General features: G+C 35.3%; 1 protein-coding gene across 4 annotated transcripts in view; it reads left to right on the forward strand.

Annotated features, from left to right (window-relative positions):
• Nucleotides 1-8193, forward strand: part of KIAA0825 (KIAA0825 ortholog) — a 547976-nt gene extending 539783 nt beyond the window's left edge. Inside the window, exon 21 of one of the 4 annotated variants that reach the window (XM_074206876.1) lies at nt 5134-5222. In XM_074206876.1, the coding sequence (XP_074062977.1) occupies nt 5134-5144 (11 nt within the window). In that variant the 3' untranslated portion in view covers nt 5145-5222. Of the gene's footprint in view, nt 1-5133 lie in introns of all 4 variants that reach the window. The other 3 variants (XM_074206877.1, XM_074206875.1, XM_074206878.1) reach the window with 3 other exon arrangements.
• The last annotated feature ends 11548 nt before the right edge of the window (nt 8194-19741 follow it).

The following is a 19741-nucleotide window of genomic DNA, read 5'->3' on the forward strand; positions in this document are numbered from 1 at the left end:
AAAAAAAAATCTATATTAGACACATAACAAATCTAGGAGTTTCAGAAACAGTTCGGTTACATAGTCTCAGTATATATATTTCAGCAACAGTCAAAGGTTCCCCCAAACTATTTTAGAGTCAATGCTAACTTAATTAAAGCAGCTCTACATGCTGGCAGTCTGGATCCAGATGATTCCTTCCCCAGCTTTTCCTCCTTGCTAGTTCTGTATGCATCTTTCCAGATCTTGCTGCTTCATCCCTTATTCCATTCATAGTCTTACTCCTGAAAACTATCACCACAGTCCAATTCCTTACACATAGTGTGCACTTAATAATACTTGCCCACTGAGTGATTGCAGATCTAGATATAAGTCTCTGTGAACCAATACTGGCTACCCCTTCATTTCAATCCCAGCCCAGGATTGTTGTTGTTATCAGCTAAATCATTATAACTTGGGGAAGAGGGGGCTGATACGAGACTCATGCCATAGTTCTAATTCCTATCTATCTAATAAATATAAATATATTACTGAAGCTGAATGTGGTGTCTGGAAATATAATGCATTGCCAGAGTTCAACTGTATTAAATAAACATGATTTGGACTGAATTCGTCACTTAAGTCTAATAGACTTAAGTGATTTTTTGTCCAATGGATTATTAGACAACATTGACTGAGCAAACTATTCCTTTTGATTCTATGTTAACACAGTCAAGGCTGAGATAGTTGGATGTAAATCATCAATACAGTCCATAAGTGTGAAATTCAGAAGTGTTTATGACGAATCTACTTCATGTTTTCAAACTCAATTCCTCCCTCAGTAAAAGTGACGTTTATAGGGAAACATGTATTCAGCACACTGTTTTCTTACTTTTGTCATTTCTCCCTATTATGTTCTGCACCAATTCATTTTGTATCAGCACATAGTAAATGTAAGAATGTTCTGGGAGGTAAATAACATTGCCTAATATCACTAATTACTAAGGCACAATTATACTGGGCCTGATTGTCACCAAGCTTCAGGATCTTCATCTTGAAATTTAATGTGTATACAATTCATTTAGATTACATTCATTATACAGATTTTTTAATGAAACAAAGAGATTGTGCCTTCAATTTCTACAAGTGGAGATAGTGATTAAAATATTTATGCAAATATGCATATTTTTGTTCTGTTGACATTCATAAAGGGATTTGTTTACCCAGCACAATGTTAGCACCTTTAACAACAACAAAAGAGGGCAAAACAAATTTCACATTCTTGGTTTTGTTTTGAGAGTACTCATTAGTATAACCTAATTTATTTAAAATCCTGCCCAAAAGGAGAAAGGCCATAGTTTTAGGGGAAAAAGTAGAAATTATTGGACTAATTTTGACCATGGATACTTACAAAAAGATTAAAGGTCACAATTATCTTCATTTTGGTTTTTCTGATTGCAGCTTCTGTGTTTGATGTTGTTTTTGTTTTAGTTGTTTTTCAGTCATATCTCATTCTTCCAGACCCTGTTAGGAGTTTTATTGACCAAAATTCTGGAATGGTTTGACATTTCCCTCTCCAGCTCATTTTACAAAGTTTTGCAACATTTACAACTGAGACAAATAGGGCTAAGTGACTTGCCCAGGATCACCTAGGTAATATGTGTCTGAGGCCAGATTTGAACTGATGAAGATAAATCTTCCTTACTCCAGGTTCAATACTCTATCCCCAGATATCTAACTGCCCCTCTGTTTGATAGATATAATAATGATCTCATGAAACAAGTAGCAGAAGAATTTTTATCTTACGAACATTTCCAAAGTGGTTTTAGATAGCTTTGTGGGCTCAATAGGAATGAATGCCAAATATGTTTAATATTCTCTTCCTACCTATACCATTTGCTCATTATGAGATCTTAGAAGTATTGACAAAGGTTATTTAGGACAGCCATTAGCCTCCTCTATTCTGAGCAGTAGGAAGATGGAGAAATCTCCTTATTTGCAAGTGATTATCAAAATTTGCTTTGGCTCTCACCCAAATCTGTCCTAAAGAGTTTCATCATATATATGTCTATACATACATATATTGTGCTTACACATGTATATATATATATATATATATATATATATAGTCATAAGTATGTTAATTATACAAGGGAAAAAACTATAGGGAGCCATTTTCAATATATAGCATTTACTTATATCATGTCTGACAATTTACAGAACACTATTTCTTATAATTACCTTGTGAGGTAGTAAATCATTTTTATCTCCATTTTACAGCAAGCTTAGGGAAACCCCTAGAAGTTCAGTGATTTTCCCATAATGAGGTAGGTAAATAGCCAAATCTGGGCTTAAACTTCATGAGACCTTCTGATTCAAAATTCAGCGCTCTTTCTACCACCTTATTTAGAAGTGAAAGAATTAAAATTAGAGTTTGGAAATAAGGACATCCACAAGTAAACTAGAAAAGAATAGAAAGTAGAAAGGGAAAATTATTATTTTCATAGTGAGAACTATGGCCCTTTTCAGGCTTGGTCACTTTGTTCATCTTGATCTTTTTCCTTTCCCCTTCCACCACCCTATCCTTATTCCTCCCTTTCCTATGCCAGGCACCCCAAACTAATTAGAGTATTCTAAACCTATCAATCCTGCTAAGAGACTTAGCTAGAAACTGGCTTCTTATTGAATAGTTTCACCTGGAAAGAGAATTGCCTGCATTTTTTGTATTGCTAATTAATGCAAAACCTTAAAAAGCAGTTATCCCCTTCCCCCTCTTTCAGACCTGCCTCCCTATTCCTTAATTAGATTTTCCTTATATATTAGAAAATCATATATGACAAACTTATAAAAGTGTTATCACAACATTATATGTAACAGAAAAGCAATAAAAAACAAGAAAAGCAATAAAATCCAACAAGAGTTCATCAGAAAAGGGCCTATATTCTAATCTTGACTCCAATTCAAGTTTGCCTTGGCAGTTCATTAAGCTACTCAGTAAGGGCTTCATCATTTTAAAATATGGATGGCTACCCTCTAATGAATATTATAAGAATATTAAAGGAGAGAAAACTGAAAATTATATCATGCATTAAAGTTTTCTTAAACATATAAACATATAACATATACATATAACAGAGTTCCTCATTTCTTTTGTTACAATGCAGTCTCAATTGAGTCCAACATCTTTCCTGCAGAATCTTTGGTTTACAAAGTAGGAGGTCTAAATTCAGTATTCTTTTTTTTTTTTTTTGCTTTCTTTATTGGCAACTCTCCTATTGTACAATAACAGACAATTCTCTGTAATAACCATTCACCACAATAATACTCTAGTCACTAGAGGTTGATTGATCTGGGTTCTGGTTTATCTGATAATATGGTTTAAAAAACAAACAGCATGGACATATAGTGTGTTTTGTTATTGGACAGTTGTTTGTCAGGCTTTGTAACCCTATTTGGGTTTTCTTGGCAAAGAATGATTTGCCATTTCCTTTTCCAGCTTATTTTACAGAGGAGGAAACTGAGGCAAACAGGGTCAAGTGATTTATCCAAGGTTACATGGCTAGTAAGTGTCTGAGGTTAGATTTGAACTTGGGGAGGGAGGCAGTTAAGTGGCACAGTAGATGGAATACTGGCCTTGGAGTCAGGAGGACCTGAGTTCAAATTCAAACTCAGACACTTAATAATTGCCTAGCTGTGTAGCCTTGGGCAGATCACTTAACCCCATTGCCTTGCAAAAAAAAAAAAAAAGATTTGAACTTAGGAAGTTGAGTCTTCCTGACTCCAGAACCAGCACACTATTCACTGTGCCATCTAGCTGCCCAAAACAGCTTCCCACAATATTTATAATTTGACATCTTGCCTATCTATTCCCTTCTTTCCACTCACACAGCTACCACTATGGTTTTGGTCTTTGTTATTACTACTTTCATGGTGGACTAGTCTCCTAGTTATCCTCCTTTCTCTTCTCTAATATCTTCCTCCACACATTTTCCAAGTGATTTTTTTGTAAAAGTTGGCCTGACCATGTCAATCCCTTAACTTCACCAGTCTTCTGGGAACTGGATCCCACTAGGATCAAATATAAACTTTCTTTGATATTTAAGGGTCTTTCCAACCAGGCCAGAGTCATGCAGGCAGAAGCATGAATGGGAAAATCTGAGACCCCTCAGCCACAAGCTAGACAGATGGCAAGAAGAAGCTCTTCCCTAAACTACTGCAAAAACCAATGTACCAGCCTGCTTGCCTCTAACCTTTTCCTCAATGGACTACTTTTCATTGCAGTAACAAGAATTGTTTTCCTAGGGTAACCTTTGAATCCAAGAACTCTGTTTTCCACATGCCTGTTCTGGGCTTCTCTTGCTTCTCCCATTAAATTAAAGTTCCATCTTTTCATTTCCTTTTTAAACTTTAAGAGATAACTGATTGGATTAGGGGGAAGGAGTAAGAGATATATAGATAGACAGAGAGACAGATATACATATATATATATATACTTACACAAGTATATATATATATATACACTTACACAAGTATATATATATATAATATATATATATATATATATATATATATTTATAAAGATCCTTTAAAAAAAGATATCAGTAAAATTTTTTACTCAACCCCTGTGGAGGTAGGCATCTAGAGATGCAAAATAACATATATGCTTGTCAAATTTGATTGATATTTTGGTTGTTTTTGCTGAACTGTTTTCTTTCTCTTTAATCTTTTTTTATAAGGAATGACTGGCTGAGGAGGGCATAGGAAAAAGAATATATTTGTAAATAAAACTGATATAAAGATAAAACATCAATAAAAACAAGTGCTAATGAATTTTGGCTACCCCTGGATTATATATTATCACTATAATAAGGATCCACAAAATTTCATACTTAATTATTTTTAAACCTCCTTATACCCTCACCCTCTAAGCCTTTTGCTAGGATTACAAATAAGGAATATAATTAATGTCTTTGGATTTCCCTTCCTGTTCTTGTTGCCCATCTTGCAAAAGGAGTTGTCAATGACCTGTATTATCCAATAGTCCAGGAGCATAAGGGTAGATGGTAGAGAGATAAAGTTTGAAATAAACTATAAACTTAGACCTTCTGACCCTGAATAACTGAGAGTCAACTAAGGCTTAAAAGTTAATGGAATATACTATGTCTTTTCTTTCAGGTGGGAAATGAGGGAGGATGAAACACTAGAAGAAGAAGAAAAAGTGATGCTGGAACACTTGAAAACAATGTGTTTGATCCAGAACTCTTCTGCCTCAGATAACCCAGAGGAACAGTAATCTGCAGGAAGAAAAAAAAGGCAACTGATATATTTTAGGAAGTCTTAGCATGCGATGGAGCGTGTTTCATCCTAGAATCAGAATACACCTCAGATGTTCTGTGAAGCATAAAACCAATGGCTTAAGCAAGTCCTATATTGAAAATGAGTAGTTATTAAAGCATAAGGAACATAGTGGTGTTATATATTTTATTTTTAAAATTAGTTTAAAATTAGCTTTTAAAACTTGTCTTCTTCTGTGATGTGTGATGACTGCTACCTTGCCTTCTCTTTGAATTTCTTTTATTTTTTTTCCTCTTTGTATCATTAAAACAACTATGAAAATAGGCCAAGTTCTTGGAATGTACCATCCCTCTAGGTTATTTGATATATGTGGATCAAGACTAAAACAGAATAATGTTCTTAAAGAGATCATGTTCATCTAATCTTCCAAGTCCAGAATTTGGAGGCATCTTCAATTTCTCAGCCATCATCAGTCCCCAAATGAAGTCTGTCACAAAATTCTTCCTTTTTCTGCTTTTGTTGGATAAGCTTTCATTAATTTTATAGTCTCCATTTATAGTCTCTAATCTCTCCTCTAAATTACTGTGATAACCAGTATACCAGCCTCCTTGCCTCTAACTTTTTCCTCACTGGACTCCTTTCCAAGAATTGTTTTCCTAAGGTAATCTTTGAATCTAGGAATTCTGTTTTCCAAATACCTACTCCAGGCTCCTCTTGCTGCTCCCATCAAATTAAAGTTTCTTTAAATTCAATTAAATCAAATCTAAAATGGTGCTTTAAGATCTTTCCCCAATTGTCCTCCCATCTTGCCAACTGCCCTTCTTTCCTATTCCTTATTTTATACTCTGTGCTGCATAAAAAGCAAAACTATCTTCCCCCCAAACCTGGCAAGTGTGTTTTTATCTATAAAAACTCTCACCTCTGAGCCATCACACCAAATATTGCCCTAATCAGAAATACCTCTCCCAACTTCACCAAACTGTTCCTTTGCCATCTCCAACAAATTCACTCACTTCCAAGATACCTTTTCAGAAATTCACCTGCTTTGAGTCAGTCCAGAAGTCCTCATTCCTATCTCCACTCCTCCTCGACTTTCAGGCATTTATTATCACTTTTGTGAATGTCATTGAGGGTCTACTCTTCTGGCCATTGTAGACATAATTAATTATGAAGATTTGTTTTTTTCTTTTACTAGCATTTATATACTTTATTATATTTGTATTTGCCATGATTATGTCCTTATCCTTGAGGACCTAATAGAGCATTCTACAAAGACTGGACAGTCACTAGTTGCTATGGTATGACTGACACTGGAAAAAAAAGACTAGGAGTGAGATGATTAGATTGTGAAATAGTCTATAAGACAACTGACCAAAAGCCCCATCACAAAACCTATTTTAAACTAAATGAGAGAATTGGCCTGGCCTTCTCAAGATAATTAATAGAGCTTTCATGTCTCTATAGTCTAAAATTCTTTTTTATTTTAAAGGGAAAAGGTTCTTTTGTTTTTACCATTTTTAAAAAATGGGTTGAGAGCATGGAAGGATGGCAGCTACATTGCTTTATTTCTTTAAATAAAAATGCACAAATGGCCTATGTAGCTGCCTGCCAAATAAACTACTTTATTTTTAAGAGTATACTTTATTTGGCCAGTATAGTCATGAGCCTAATGCTTAAGGACATGGCAGAAGGAATTTCTTAAAATGGGAGAAGTTATTTTGTGACAGAAGAGGCAGACTAGTTTAAAAGTATGTAGCTTCTAAATAGTTATGAGAAGAAAACTTTGAAGAGTTCTGGACTTTTCCTTCTTATTTTATTGATCCATTAAGTCAAAGATGGCTTATTAATCAATTATGCTGAATCACCATAAATTATGCTGATCACTATAAATACTACAGCAATCAAAATAAGGCAACAAAAGACTTTAATTATTAAAGTGACCTTGGTGCTTCCCCAAACTTGGAGAGCTGTATGTTCTTTATTGAAATGAACACTAAAATAGAAAGTCACTACATAAATAAAGCAACCTGACAACTGCATTGAAAAATTTAAGAGGTTTTCAAGTACAGGTGACTTTTCCTGTTGACTTCAGCTACCCACCTTATGGTCATCTATCCAGTACTCATCTCCTAAAACCTATGGGGCCTGAACCAATTATAATGGGCATGAGACATTTTCCTATTAATATTAGCCAATGACAGACACAGTTCATCTGGAACCTAAGTTTTCTTTTTTAAGCCCGTTTCAAACTGAAAGAGAAATATTGATGGGGGTGGGGACTGAAACAGCTAACAGATGAGTGGATCTTTTGGCTCTGGACTATATTAGCTCCATGAATTTACTGTCAGAGTACGTGTCAAAAGGTGTATAATTAAGAATGTTAAATGACATAGCACTGATTTTTTTTTTGGAAAGACATTTTTTGATTTATACTTAATGCCTTTCTTAAAGTACAATAAGGAGTGGAACTTCAAAAGCCTTGCTCATTTTGACATCTGTTTCACAATGACAAAAAAAAAAAAAATTTTACCAGTACAGATGAAACCAATGCTGTTTTTTACCTTCTCAAATTGTCTTCTTTCCCTGGGAAGGATGGATCAGAATATAACTTGTCTTAAATGTATTTTATTTTTCAAAAGGGAACTAGCCATATATTTGTAAATAGTCAATTCTGTGTAACTTTCCTGTTACATTTATTTGCCTTGTGATGGATTTATAAACAGATTACTGTTAATATTATTAATAGTTACTATATGAAGTATAATTATATACACACAGATACACATAAATGTTAAGGAAACCATAGATTTGATTTTATTTTATAAATCTATAAGATTTGTGTTACTATAACCTCAGGATAAGTTTAGAACTTTGTTACATAAGTACCAACTGTAATCAAAGAATGAGAAATAAAAAGCATTTGTTTCTACTGGCCGAGTGTGAGTCATAAGGTTCTATTACCCTATTCTATATACTCTGGGGGAAAAGGCCTTCTGGCAGTTTATAATTAGCAATTTTTAATGTAGGGAAGCTATAAGTGGAGACTTCATGAGATGTATTCTTTTTGTGAGCACAGAAAGTTTTAACACTAAAAGTGGATGCTGCATTAGCCATTCATTGTGCCACTTAATGAAGAAATGTAACTGTTTTACTTTGGAGAAATCACTTCATTAGAACTATGTCTAATGTTATAAACCCTTATTCATCTAGAATCCAAAGTATTAGAAAACCCAAAAAGTCAGAGTTTTCTTTTGAGCATTATCACAAATAATTAATCTGTAGAACAAACCACACATAGAAAAATCTATATATAATTAAAAATTATACAAGAGTCTATGGCAGATGCAACTATGGAGGTGATTTTGTTCAAGGATTTGCCAAAATATAAAGCAGGTGTCAGTGTAAATTCCAAGCAAAAGGATTCCTTTTATTAGTGTCATCTCAGGGATGACACTGATCTTGTTATGTTAAACTGTAGAATATCAACAGACTTTAATGTAGATGGATATCATATCACCAAAAGATTAATATGAAGCTAGTAGGCCATGTATGTATCTGTCTTATCTACCTCTCTAGCCATCTACATATACATTAAGGGTGCTTTAATATACATTAAAGGTGCAGTGGATAGAATGCAGGGTCTGGAGTCAGGGAAGACTCATCTTTCTAGGTTCAAATCTGGCCTCGTCTAAATGCTTATTAGTGTGTGACCCTGTTTGCCTTAGTTTCCTCATCTTTAAAATAAAGTAGAGAAGGAATTCCAGAATCTTTGCCAAGAAAGCTCCAGATGGGGTCACAAAGCATCAGACACAACTGAAAGAATTGGACAACCTACATACAGGCATACATGTACATATACACATGTGTGCACACACTGGAGCATGTGTACTAAATCTAACATATACTTACAACCTGAAGGAGACTCAGAGGCCAACTAAACCAACCCTGTAATTTTATAGATGAACTAACTAAGCCCCAGGAAAGTTGGGGTTAGGCAGGGATGGGGAACCCTTTTGTCAGCCAAGTGCCATTTGGATAATTATAACATCATATGTGGGCTATATTTGGCCAAAGATTTAATTAATTTACCCCTAAAAAAGCTACTAGATTTATTGAATTTTGAGTCTCCACCTGCGGTTACCTTGGCAGCACCATACCAACATGGCCTTGCCCTCATCTAAGGTCATATAGTAAGTACTAGTGTCAGGATTTGAACCCAAGACTGATAACTCAGAACTAGTTACCTCCATTTATATGTATATGTGTGAATACATATACATATGTGTATAAGCATAGTGAGTGGACAGAGGGCTAATCTGGGTTCCAGTCTATATGAAAATAAGCTATAGAGAAACTATGAAGTACAAACACTGGAGTCAAAATAGCATAAAAAGGTAAGAGTAGGGAAATTAACTCATATAATCAGAATGTTTAAGGAGAGATCTATATGAACAAAGAGGAGAGAATGGGGAGAGCAGTGATAACTTAAACCTCACTCTAATCTGAACCAAAATAGGGAAGAATATATACCCTCATTCATCTACACAGTTGTACAGAAATATTTTTCATTTAACAAGAAATAGGAGGGAAAGGAGAGAAAGGAACAGAAAGAATTAGAGGGAGGGCACATTAAGAGAAGTATTATTCCTCATAGAAACAAACTCTAAGGTTGAACAAAAATATTTGTAGCCCATTTTGAAATGGAAAAGGAGGGAAATCTGACAAAGTGCCCCTATATATTGGGAAAGGGCTAAATAAAGGAATATAAATGTGTTGGAATTCTGTAGTGTTGCAAGAAATGATAAAGGAGATGGATTCAGAAAAACCTGAGAAAACTTGTATGAACTGATGCAAAGTGAAGTGCATAGAATCAGTGAAGAAAGATGGTGAAAACAACTTTGAAAGAATCTGGATTTCTGATCAGTATAATGATCAAATATGATTCCAAATAACTAATGTTCAAGTAAGCTACTGCTCACCTCCTGACTAGAAAGGTAAAGGACTCAGAGTGCAAAATACACACACACACACACACACACACACACACACACACACACACACACACAAATCTTCACACACAGCTACCTCTGCTGTAGCCCAGGTTTCAGGAGGCAGATTTGGCCATTGTTGTAACTATAGAAGATCCCAGAGTGAGACTAGCCCAAGTCCCATGGCAAGCTGAGACCCCAGGAGATACTGCAATGGAAGCATTTATTTTTTTGTTTGTTTTTTGTGGGGCAATGGAGTTAAGTGACTTGCCCAAGGTCACACAGATAGTAAGAATCAAATGTCTGAGGCTGGATTTGAACTCTGGTCCTCCTAACTCCAGGAGCAATTTATTCCACTCCCAAGTTTGTCCTCACAAGCAGAAGTCAGAAACTTAGCCTGGAAAATTGAGCAGGACAAGCTATTTTTCTCTGGCTTAGGGTATAGTGTGTTCAGATTCCAAGAAGCACACATAACTAGTTGCAAGATAGAATCACTCATCTCAAGAAAAATAAATATAAGGCCCTCCTATCTGTTCCTCAACACAACCCCTTTTGAAGATTATCTTCACTCAGTGAAATCCATCCTGAATATCTCTTTAAATACAGAGTCCACACCTACAATAGTAAATTAGGAGGAGCAGTCAGATGGTGTTACCAACTTTGGGAATTACGGTTATACATATACAGAACTGTAGGATAAGAAAAAGTTAAAACAAGCAACTGTGGACCCAAGAAAACCTGCAAAAATCAGAGGATTGAGGACTTCTGGGGTGGAGTCAAGATAGCTGCATGAAGCTATGCTCCCAGATCTTTTCCTCTACACAAGACATTAAAGCTACAGATCCCACCAAAATAAGAGATTAAAACAAATTCTCAATTGTAGACATGCTGTAAGGTCTTTGGTGAAGGTTTGTCTCTTCAGGGAAAAGAGGAAGTAAAGCAAAGCTAGGCAAGAGAGCAGGAAAGCCAGCAGGAGGTTTTTAGCCACAGTACAATCCAGATCCCAGCAGCTAGACAACAGCACAGGTTGCAGCACCTAGAGAGCAAGTCAGCAACCCCATACAAAGTCTGAACCCTGGGAACACTGGGACAAAAGACAGGACTGGGTTGGGAACAAACCATCACATAGGCAGAGCCTGGATGTAAAGAGGAAACAAAGCTCTGCATAGACAGCACCTGGGTTTCATAGGCAACATCTCAGCCAGTGATAAGCCAGGGATCAGACCCCATCCCCAGCACAAAAAGCTTGGGTCTATACTCTCTATACCAAAGGAGCAGAACATAACAATCAAAATGAGCAAAAACAGTAAAAGAAAGCTACTATGCAGAAAAGCTACTATGTAGAAAGAGATGACAAATCAAGAGATCACCTTAAAAGAAAACAATGACAAATTACATGGGAAGCCTCAAATGACTTTTTGGATTAGACTCAAATCTAAACCCTCAAAGAAGAGCTTAAAAAAAGAATTTAAAAACCAAAAAAAGAGAGGAAGAAGAAAATGGGAAAAAAGAAATGAGAGCCATGCAGAAAAAATCATGAAAAATTGACCAAAGTAATCAATTCCTTTAAAAGTAAAAATAACCAACTGGAAAAAAATGCAATTCATCTAAAACTCAAAATCAATCAACTGGAAAGGGAGGGCAACTCAGCAAAAAGTAAAATTAACCAACTGGAAAAAGGAAACACAAAAAAAGAAACCAAAACCCTAAAAATTAGAATTGGACAATTAGAAACTACTGAATCTATGAAACACCAAGATTCTATCAAACAGAATCAGAAGACTGAAAAAAAACTGAAGGAAACATAAAGTACCTTTTAAGAAAAAAAAAAAACAAACTGGAAAATAGATGCAAGAGAAATAATTTACAAATTATTAGTCTACCAGAAAGCCTAGATCAAAAAAAAAGAGCCTGGAAATTTTCAGGGTAAACTATCCCAATATTCTAGATCAAGAAGACAAAATAGCCCTTGAAAGACTACACAAAACACCTCCAGAAAGAGACCCCAGTATAAAAACTCCAACTATCATAGTCAAATTCCAGAATTCTCAAAAAAAAAAGTGAAATTACTGCAAACAATCAAAAAGAAGCAATTTAAATACAAAAGAATTACAATCAGAATTACACAGGACTTATCAGTTTCAACATTTAAAGGATTGGAGGACCTGGCATATGATATTTTGAAAGGTAAAGGACCTTGGATTACAATCATGAATTTACTACTCTACAAAATTCAGCATATAATGTGAGGGGAAAAGATAAATGTTCAATGAAATAGAGGACTTCCAAAATTTTCTGATTAAGAAGACCAAAATAGAATAGAGAATTTGATCTTCAAATACAAGACTCAAGAGATAGATAAAATGGTAAATGAAAAGGGGGAAAAAACAAACGTTAGTCAAGACCATTAAATTATATACAACTCTAAGAGAGAGAATAACACTTGTAACTCTTGAAAATTGTATTCCTCTTAGGATAGTTAATGTATTAAATCTAGTTGAAGAGATTGTATTTAGAGGATATGGGTATGGTTGGTTCCTGTCCTTAGAGAAGAAAGCAAAAATGACATCACTATGTTTAAGACAAATTAGTGTGTCCTTGTGGCTAATCAGACCAATTTAGGCTCAGGTTGGACACAAATAGTCCAGGTGAACACCTGGGGTGTTTAAACTAATGTATCTCATGCTTCCTTTGAGCTACTGTAATTCTGCCTTACTCATAGGTGTCAGTGTCTCCCATGCCTTACAATAATTCTAAAATTCTTAAGAGACCTTCAGAGTGCCCTAGTACTTAGAGACTCTATACACAATTAAATCAGAAGTGGTTTACTTTACTAGATACCTAGAGCTTTGTAATATGATAGGAGTAGAGGATGGGAGGACACTTAGAAGAATTGGACATAAAGAGATCAGGAACTGATTTTTGTCTTTATTTATACTTTTAGTTGAGGAGGGTTTTAGTATCATGATTGCTAAAGCTACAGTGAGAGAGTACCCAATACTTTGGTTAGGGAGGGCTATAGAGCTATTGTTGGAGTACTATGGAGACTGAGGGAAAACGTATACATAGAGGGACTGGAAATGAAAACATCATGAAGAGATTTTTCTTTGGGGGATACTTTGGCTCAATTATAGGGAATGCTTGGAGGGGCAGGGTATAAATGGTTCATGAAATGATTTGGCTTTGCCTGATGCTTTGGCTCATGAGAATTTTGTGTCCATGAAGGGCAATTGAAAAGGAGTTAAACTATGAAGTGATTATAATTTGATGGATTCATGATTCTTGAGAAGTATATTTCTAAGGGTGAGGGTACTTAATGACAGTGAGGCTCAATCAATCAAGAAACCAAACAACCTTTAAGAATAATACTTCTAAGGTGGCATAGTGGATAAAGCACCGGCCCTGGAGTCAGGAGTACCTGGGTTCAAATCTGGTCTCAGACACTTAATAATAACCTAGCTGTGTGGCCTTGGGCAAGCCACTTAACCCCATTTGTCTTTCAAAAACCTAAAAAAAAAAAAAAAAAAAAAAGAATAATACTTCTAGGGGTGGCTAGGTGGCACAGTGGATAAAGCACCGGCCCTGGAGTCAGGAGTACCTGGGTTCAAATCTGGTCTCAGACATTTAATAATTACCTAGCTGTGTGGCCTTGAGCAAGCCACTTAACCCCATTTGCCTTGCAAAAAACTAAAAAAAAAAAGAATACTTCTATCAAGTCATATGAAAGGAATATATTTTGACAAAGGAGATATAAATGCAGAATAGGGTTAAAACAATAAAAATATAAGAAGAAGGACTATACTAGGAGGAAAACTAAGCAATAGAAGATAAATAACACCAGATGAAGAGGCACAAAGATCTATTATAGTAGAGGGAAAGAAGGGAGGGTGTGAACACTGAGTAAATCCTACTCAATATATTTGGTCCAGAGAAAAAATAATATACATTCCCAATTGGATTTAAAAATCTATCCTACCCTAAAGGGGAAAAGGGAAAGAAAAGGGAAGAAAGGACTGATAAAAGGAAAGGTGAGGGGTCAGCTAGGTGGTGCAGTGGATAGAGCACCGGCCCTGTAGTCAGGAGGACCTGAGTTCAAATCCAGCCTCAGACACTTAATAATTACCTAGCTGTGTGGCCTTGGGCAAGTCACTTAAACCCATTGCATTAAATAAATTTATTTAAAAAAAGAAATAGAATAATTGACCAGTGGATTAGGATAGGTTCAAAAGAAATAATAGTATATGATGGCAGTAATTCATTGTTTGACAAACCCAAAGACATTTGTTTCTGATATAAGAACTCTCTATTTGACAAAAATTGTTGGGAAAACTGGAAAACAGTATGGCTAAAACTAGGCATAGTCCCACATCTCACACCCTATATCAAAATAAGATCAAAATGAGTACAGAATTTAGAAATAAAAGATGATACCATACACCAATTAACATCAATAATTAGTCTGTCAGGTCTATGGAAAGAGAAGAAATTTATGACCAAACAAGAAATAGAGAACATTATAAATTGCAAAATGAATGATTTTGGCTATATAAAATTAAAGTTTTTGCACTAATGAAACCAATGCAGCCCGGATTAGAAGGAAATCAGAAAGCTGGGAAATAACTTTTATAGCTAAGAGTTCTGATAAAGATCTTATTTCTAAAATTTATAGAGAATTGAAGCAAATTTATAAGGTTACAAGACATTCCCCAACTGATAAATGGTCAAAGTATATGAACAGACAGTTTTCAAATGAAGAAATTAAAGCTATATATAATCACATAAAAAATACTTCAAATCACTACTGATTAGAGAAATGCAAATTAAAATGACTATGAGATGCCACTTCACACCTATCAGATTGGCTAAGATGACTAAAAGGGAAAATGATCAATGTTGGAGAGGTTGTGGGAGTATTGGGACATTGATGCATTGCTGGTGGAGCTGAGAACTAATCCAACCATTCTGGAGGACAATATGGAACTTTGTCCAAAGAGCAATAAAGCTAATCATTCCCTTTGACCCAGCAATTCTAATACTAGGCCTATATCCAGAAGAAAACATAAAAAATGGGAAAAGTTCCACATGTTCCAAAATATTCATAGAAGCTCTTTTTGTAATGGCAAAGAAATTAAAATTGAAGGGATGCCCATCAATTGGGGAATGACTGAACATGTTATGGGAATATTTGGAATACTATTGTTCTATAAGAAATCATGAATAGTTGGACTCTAGAGAAGTTTGGAAAGAATTACACAAACTGATGCTGAGTGAAGGGAGCAGAACCAAGAGAATTTTGTACACATTAATAACATTGTGAGTTGATCAACCTTGAAAGATGAAGCTAATCTCAGCAGTTCAGAGAGCTAGGACAAACCTGGGAGACCTGTTATGGACAGCACCATTCACATTCAGATGAAGAAAAGCAAAACAAAACAAAATAAAATACAGAATCTGAATGAACATTATATTCACTTTTTAAAAATTTCTATTATTTTTTCCTTCCTATCCCATGGTCTTCTTTTTCCTTAGTCCTAATTGCTCATACAGAAATAACTAATATGTAAAAATGTTAAACACAAATGTACATGTACAATACTCACTAGACTTCACCGCTGTGGGGAGGGGAGTGGGAAGGGAGGGTGGAAGAAAATTATGTAAGTTAAAAATCTGCATCTGGATGAATGTTGAAAAACTATCATAACATGTAATTGGAAAAATAAAATAAAGCAACAATTAAAAAAACGAAACAGAATTGTAGAGACAAGTTCTAGATCATGTCTTTAATTGTTACATGGTATAAGGCTGTTACATATGGTTTGGAGGTTACCCTCTCTAAGTTCAGGCTGATAAAATTAGGTGCAGGAAAAAGAATTGACTATATTGTATAGACTTTACTCTCAGGAGAAAATCTCAGGTGACATTAGTGAAGTACATTTGGTATATGAAGTTCTTGTAGAGAATTGACAGTACTATTGGCAATAATTTCCAGGGAAATGGAAAGATTGAGGACAGTTCTATCATGTCTTTGAGCTTCCAAGGTATAGTAATAGGAAATCTGAAGTAAATTAATATCCTCTGTTTCAATTATTTCTTAGGTTTCATGGTTCATGAGTCCAAATACAATTCAGAGAAGAAAATGGGTCAATTAGTCTTAGTGTTTGGAATGTTTCTTTAAATGGACTACATGCTCTTTATCCACATCTTTGAATATAGGGGTTAAGGAAATTTTGGTGTATATGATAATTAGGAAAATGAGTGATTTGACAAGAAAATTATTCCAATTTTATATTCTCATATCTCTGGATTTAGGGATGCATGGCAAAATTGAACATATAAGGCATTTGAGGTATTTTCTAAAATAGAAGAGTATATTTTAAGTCACCTTCTCCCTACACCCCATCCCACATTATGGCAGTATTATGTGCTATGCCATACAGTGTTACCCAAGACAGACATGTCATAGTGGAGAATTCTAACAAAGAGAATCTGACCTGAAAGTTAACATCAAAAATACTATGATCTTGGCAACTGGACTTCCTGGCAAATAGAAGGAAAAAATGGCAGCAGTTCAGTTTTTCTATTCCTGAACTCAAAGATAATGTGACTGCAGCCATGAAATTAAAAGATGTTGTTCCTCTGAAGAAAAGCTATGGTAAATTTGGACAATATACTAAAAAATAGAGACTTCACCTTTTTTTTTTTTTGAAAAAGGTTCATATAGTCAAAGCTATGTTTTTTCCCCAGTAACAATGTCTGGTTGTAAGAATTAGATAATAAGGAGATATGAGTGCCACAGAATCAACACTTTTGTGGTGTTGGAGGAGACTCTTGAGAGTGTCTTGGATAGCAAGGAGATCAAATGAGTCAATACCTAAAGAAATTAAATTAGGGATTCTCTAGAAGGTCAAATACTGAAGCTTAAACTTAAATATTTTTGGCCACGTAATGAGTTGATGGGACTCATTGGAAAAGACCAAGGTGTTAGGCAAGATGAAAGACAAAGGATGAGATAGAAAGAGAGGGTCATGGAAACAATGAACATGAACTTGGGTAGACTTTGAAAGATAATGAAGGAAAGAAGAGTCTGGTGTACTATATAGACTATAGGGTCCCAGAGAATAAGACACAACTAAATAACTGAATAATAAAATTATTTTCAGGGGAGGAAGTGTGACATTGTTGTAACATTAGACCTTTTGATCAGATCTGGGTCTAAATGTCACAGCCTAATTTTTCACAAGTATCCTGTGACAAGTTTTCCCAGGTCTGTTTGATTCTACATAAAGGCAGAGAATTTTGTGGTCCAACAGTTGAATAACTTTCCCATTCAAAAGGAGAGAAATGGTCAGTAGATATTTTTATTGCCTTTGTAGGACCATCTCCCTAACTTCCCCCCAAATCCATAATCCCCTTTAATCTATTAAAATCATGAATTTTCAATGCTTCAGATAGGTCTGTCAATAAATCCCTCACTTGCTGCATATGCTGCACTTCTGCCTCAGACTACTTCAATGCTCATGCATTGTCTTCTGCATAAAGCCTTCCCTGATCCCCACAACTTCTAATGATCTCCCTCCAAACACCTTTGTATTTAATTACCACTTTGCATGTATACATATATATATAAAATATATATGTATTCATTCATATATGTTTGTGTGAATACACATGGGCAGTCAGGTAGTGCAATGGTTAGAGAACCAAGCCCAAAGTCAATAAGATTCATATTCATGAGTTCAAATCTAGTCTCAGACACTTATAGCTGTGTGACAAATCACTTAACCCTGTTTGCCTCAGTTTCCCCATCTGTAAAATGAATATAATAATAGCATCTACCTCCCAAGGTCATTGTAAAAATTAAATGAGATAATAGTTATAAAGTGCTTATTTAGCACATTGCCTAACAAGAGTAACTCCTCTTCAGAAAAACCTGGCAAGACACACGAACTAAGCTGAGTGAAGTGAGTGTCCCAGGAGAACACTGTCCACACTAACAGCAACATTGGGCAATGACCATGACAGACTTAGCTCTCCTCAGCGATCCAGTGATCCAAAACAATTCCAAAAGACTCATGATAGAAAATGCTCCAGAGAAAGAACTATGGAGTCTGAATGCAGATCGAATAATACTATTTTCACACTTTTTTTATTTTTTTTTTTTTTTCTAGTAGTTTTCCCCTTTTGTTCTGATTCTTCTTTCACAATATAACTAAAGTGGAAATATGCTAGACATGAGATGACATAGCCTATATAGGTCTTGGGGAAGGGGAAAGGGAGGAAGAAAAATTGAGAACTGAAAAATCTTACAAAAATGAATGTTGAGGGGCAGCTAGGTGAAACACTGGATAGAGCACTGGCTCTGGACATTTAATAATAACCTAGCTATGTGACCTTGGGCAAGTCACTTAATCCCATTGTCTTGCAAAAAAAATGTTGAAAGCTATTGTTAATTGTAAACAAATTAAATACTATTCAATGCAAAAAAAAAAGTTGCTGTTGAGGTCATTGATTTTGTTTGTCAGACCTAAAACAATCTCTTTTTGAGGCTCTACTTCTATTTTCCTAAAACTGATCTTATAGCCTTCAGCCTTTGTAGTACCAGGATCTTTTGGAGTGCATTTAGCCTGTATATGACCATTATTTTCAAAGCTGTTCCCTAAATTGAATGTTCCTCCCTGATCTTCTCCAAGCTGCTAAAATATGTGTGTAGGTCAATCCATTATAGTCTCCATTTCCTTCGCCTGGTACTTTTTCCAAGATCAGTGCTGTCAACCACATTCTTCTTCAGGAACAGGTGTATGAACTTCTTCTCATAAAAGTAATTTTTCTACCTTAAAGCCTTAGTCTATGTTTTGATATGTGTTCCTGAACCATTTGCCTATGGAGCTTTCTAGTGGGTTGGTCCTATTGCTTACAGTGTCCAGTATCTATTCCAAACTAGGTGAATTATGCTTAAAGTCACAGCTACCCAACTATACTTTGAAAAATTTATTGTATTTGGGGCCCAGGTGTACTTGTCACAACAAGGATTCTTACTCTATTCTTCACTACCCTCAATTCTACTATTTCTATAATTTAGCATCCATTCTAAGCATAAGATCATATGGCTTCTCACTGCTGTGATGCTTTGTAGATTTAAGAAATGTGGATTTTGTTTGACTTGGTGTTTCACCATCCCCAAAGGATCTTTCAAATTTTTCACAATACTTTTGCCATTTAAAATAGCTGGATTCTGGGCCATTAAGCTTCCCAAATGTACAAAAGGTTTTTCCATTGAATTTCCCCATCAGCCAAGTTCTCTAAACTCTGTTAGAGGTTCCCCAGCTATATGGTGTCACTGATTCTATGGTTTAATGCAGGTTTGCCATTTCCCAGAGGGGCATGACTTCACTCCCTTGTACCTGTTATTAGGCAAAGTGTTTTTGCCTGATCCAGTGGACATCTCTCTTTTTCACATACAAGAGAGATTTTATCAACTGACTAAATATTCAACGGAATTG

Source organism: Macrotis lagotis, chromosome X (genome assembly GCF_037893015.1).
Source record: "Macrotis lagotis isolate mMagLag1 chromosome X, bilby.v1.9.chrom.fasta, whole genome shotgun sequence".
NCBI lineage: Eukaryota > Metazoa > Chordata > Mammalia > Peramelemorphia > Peramelidae > Macrotis > Macrotis lagotis.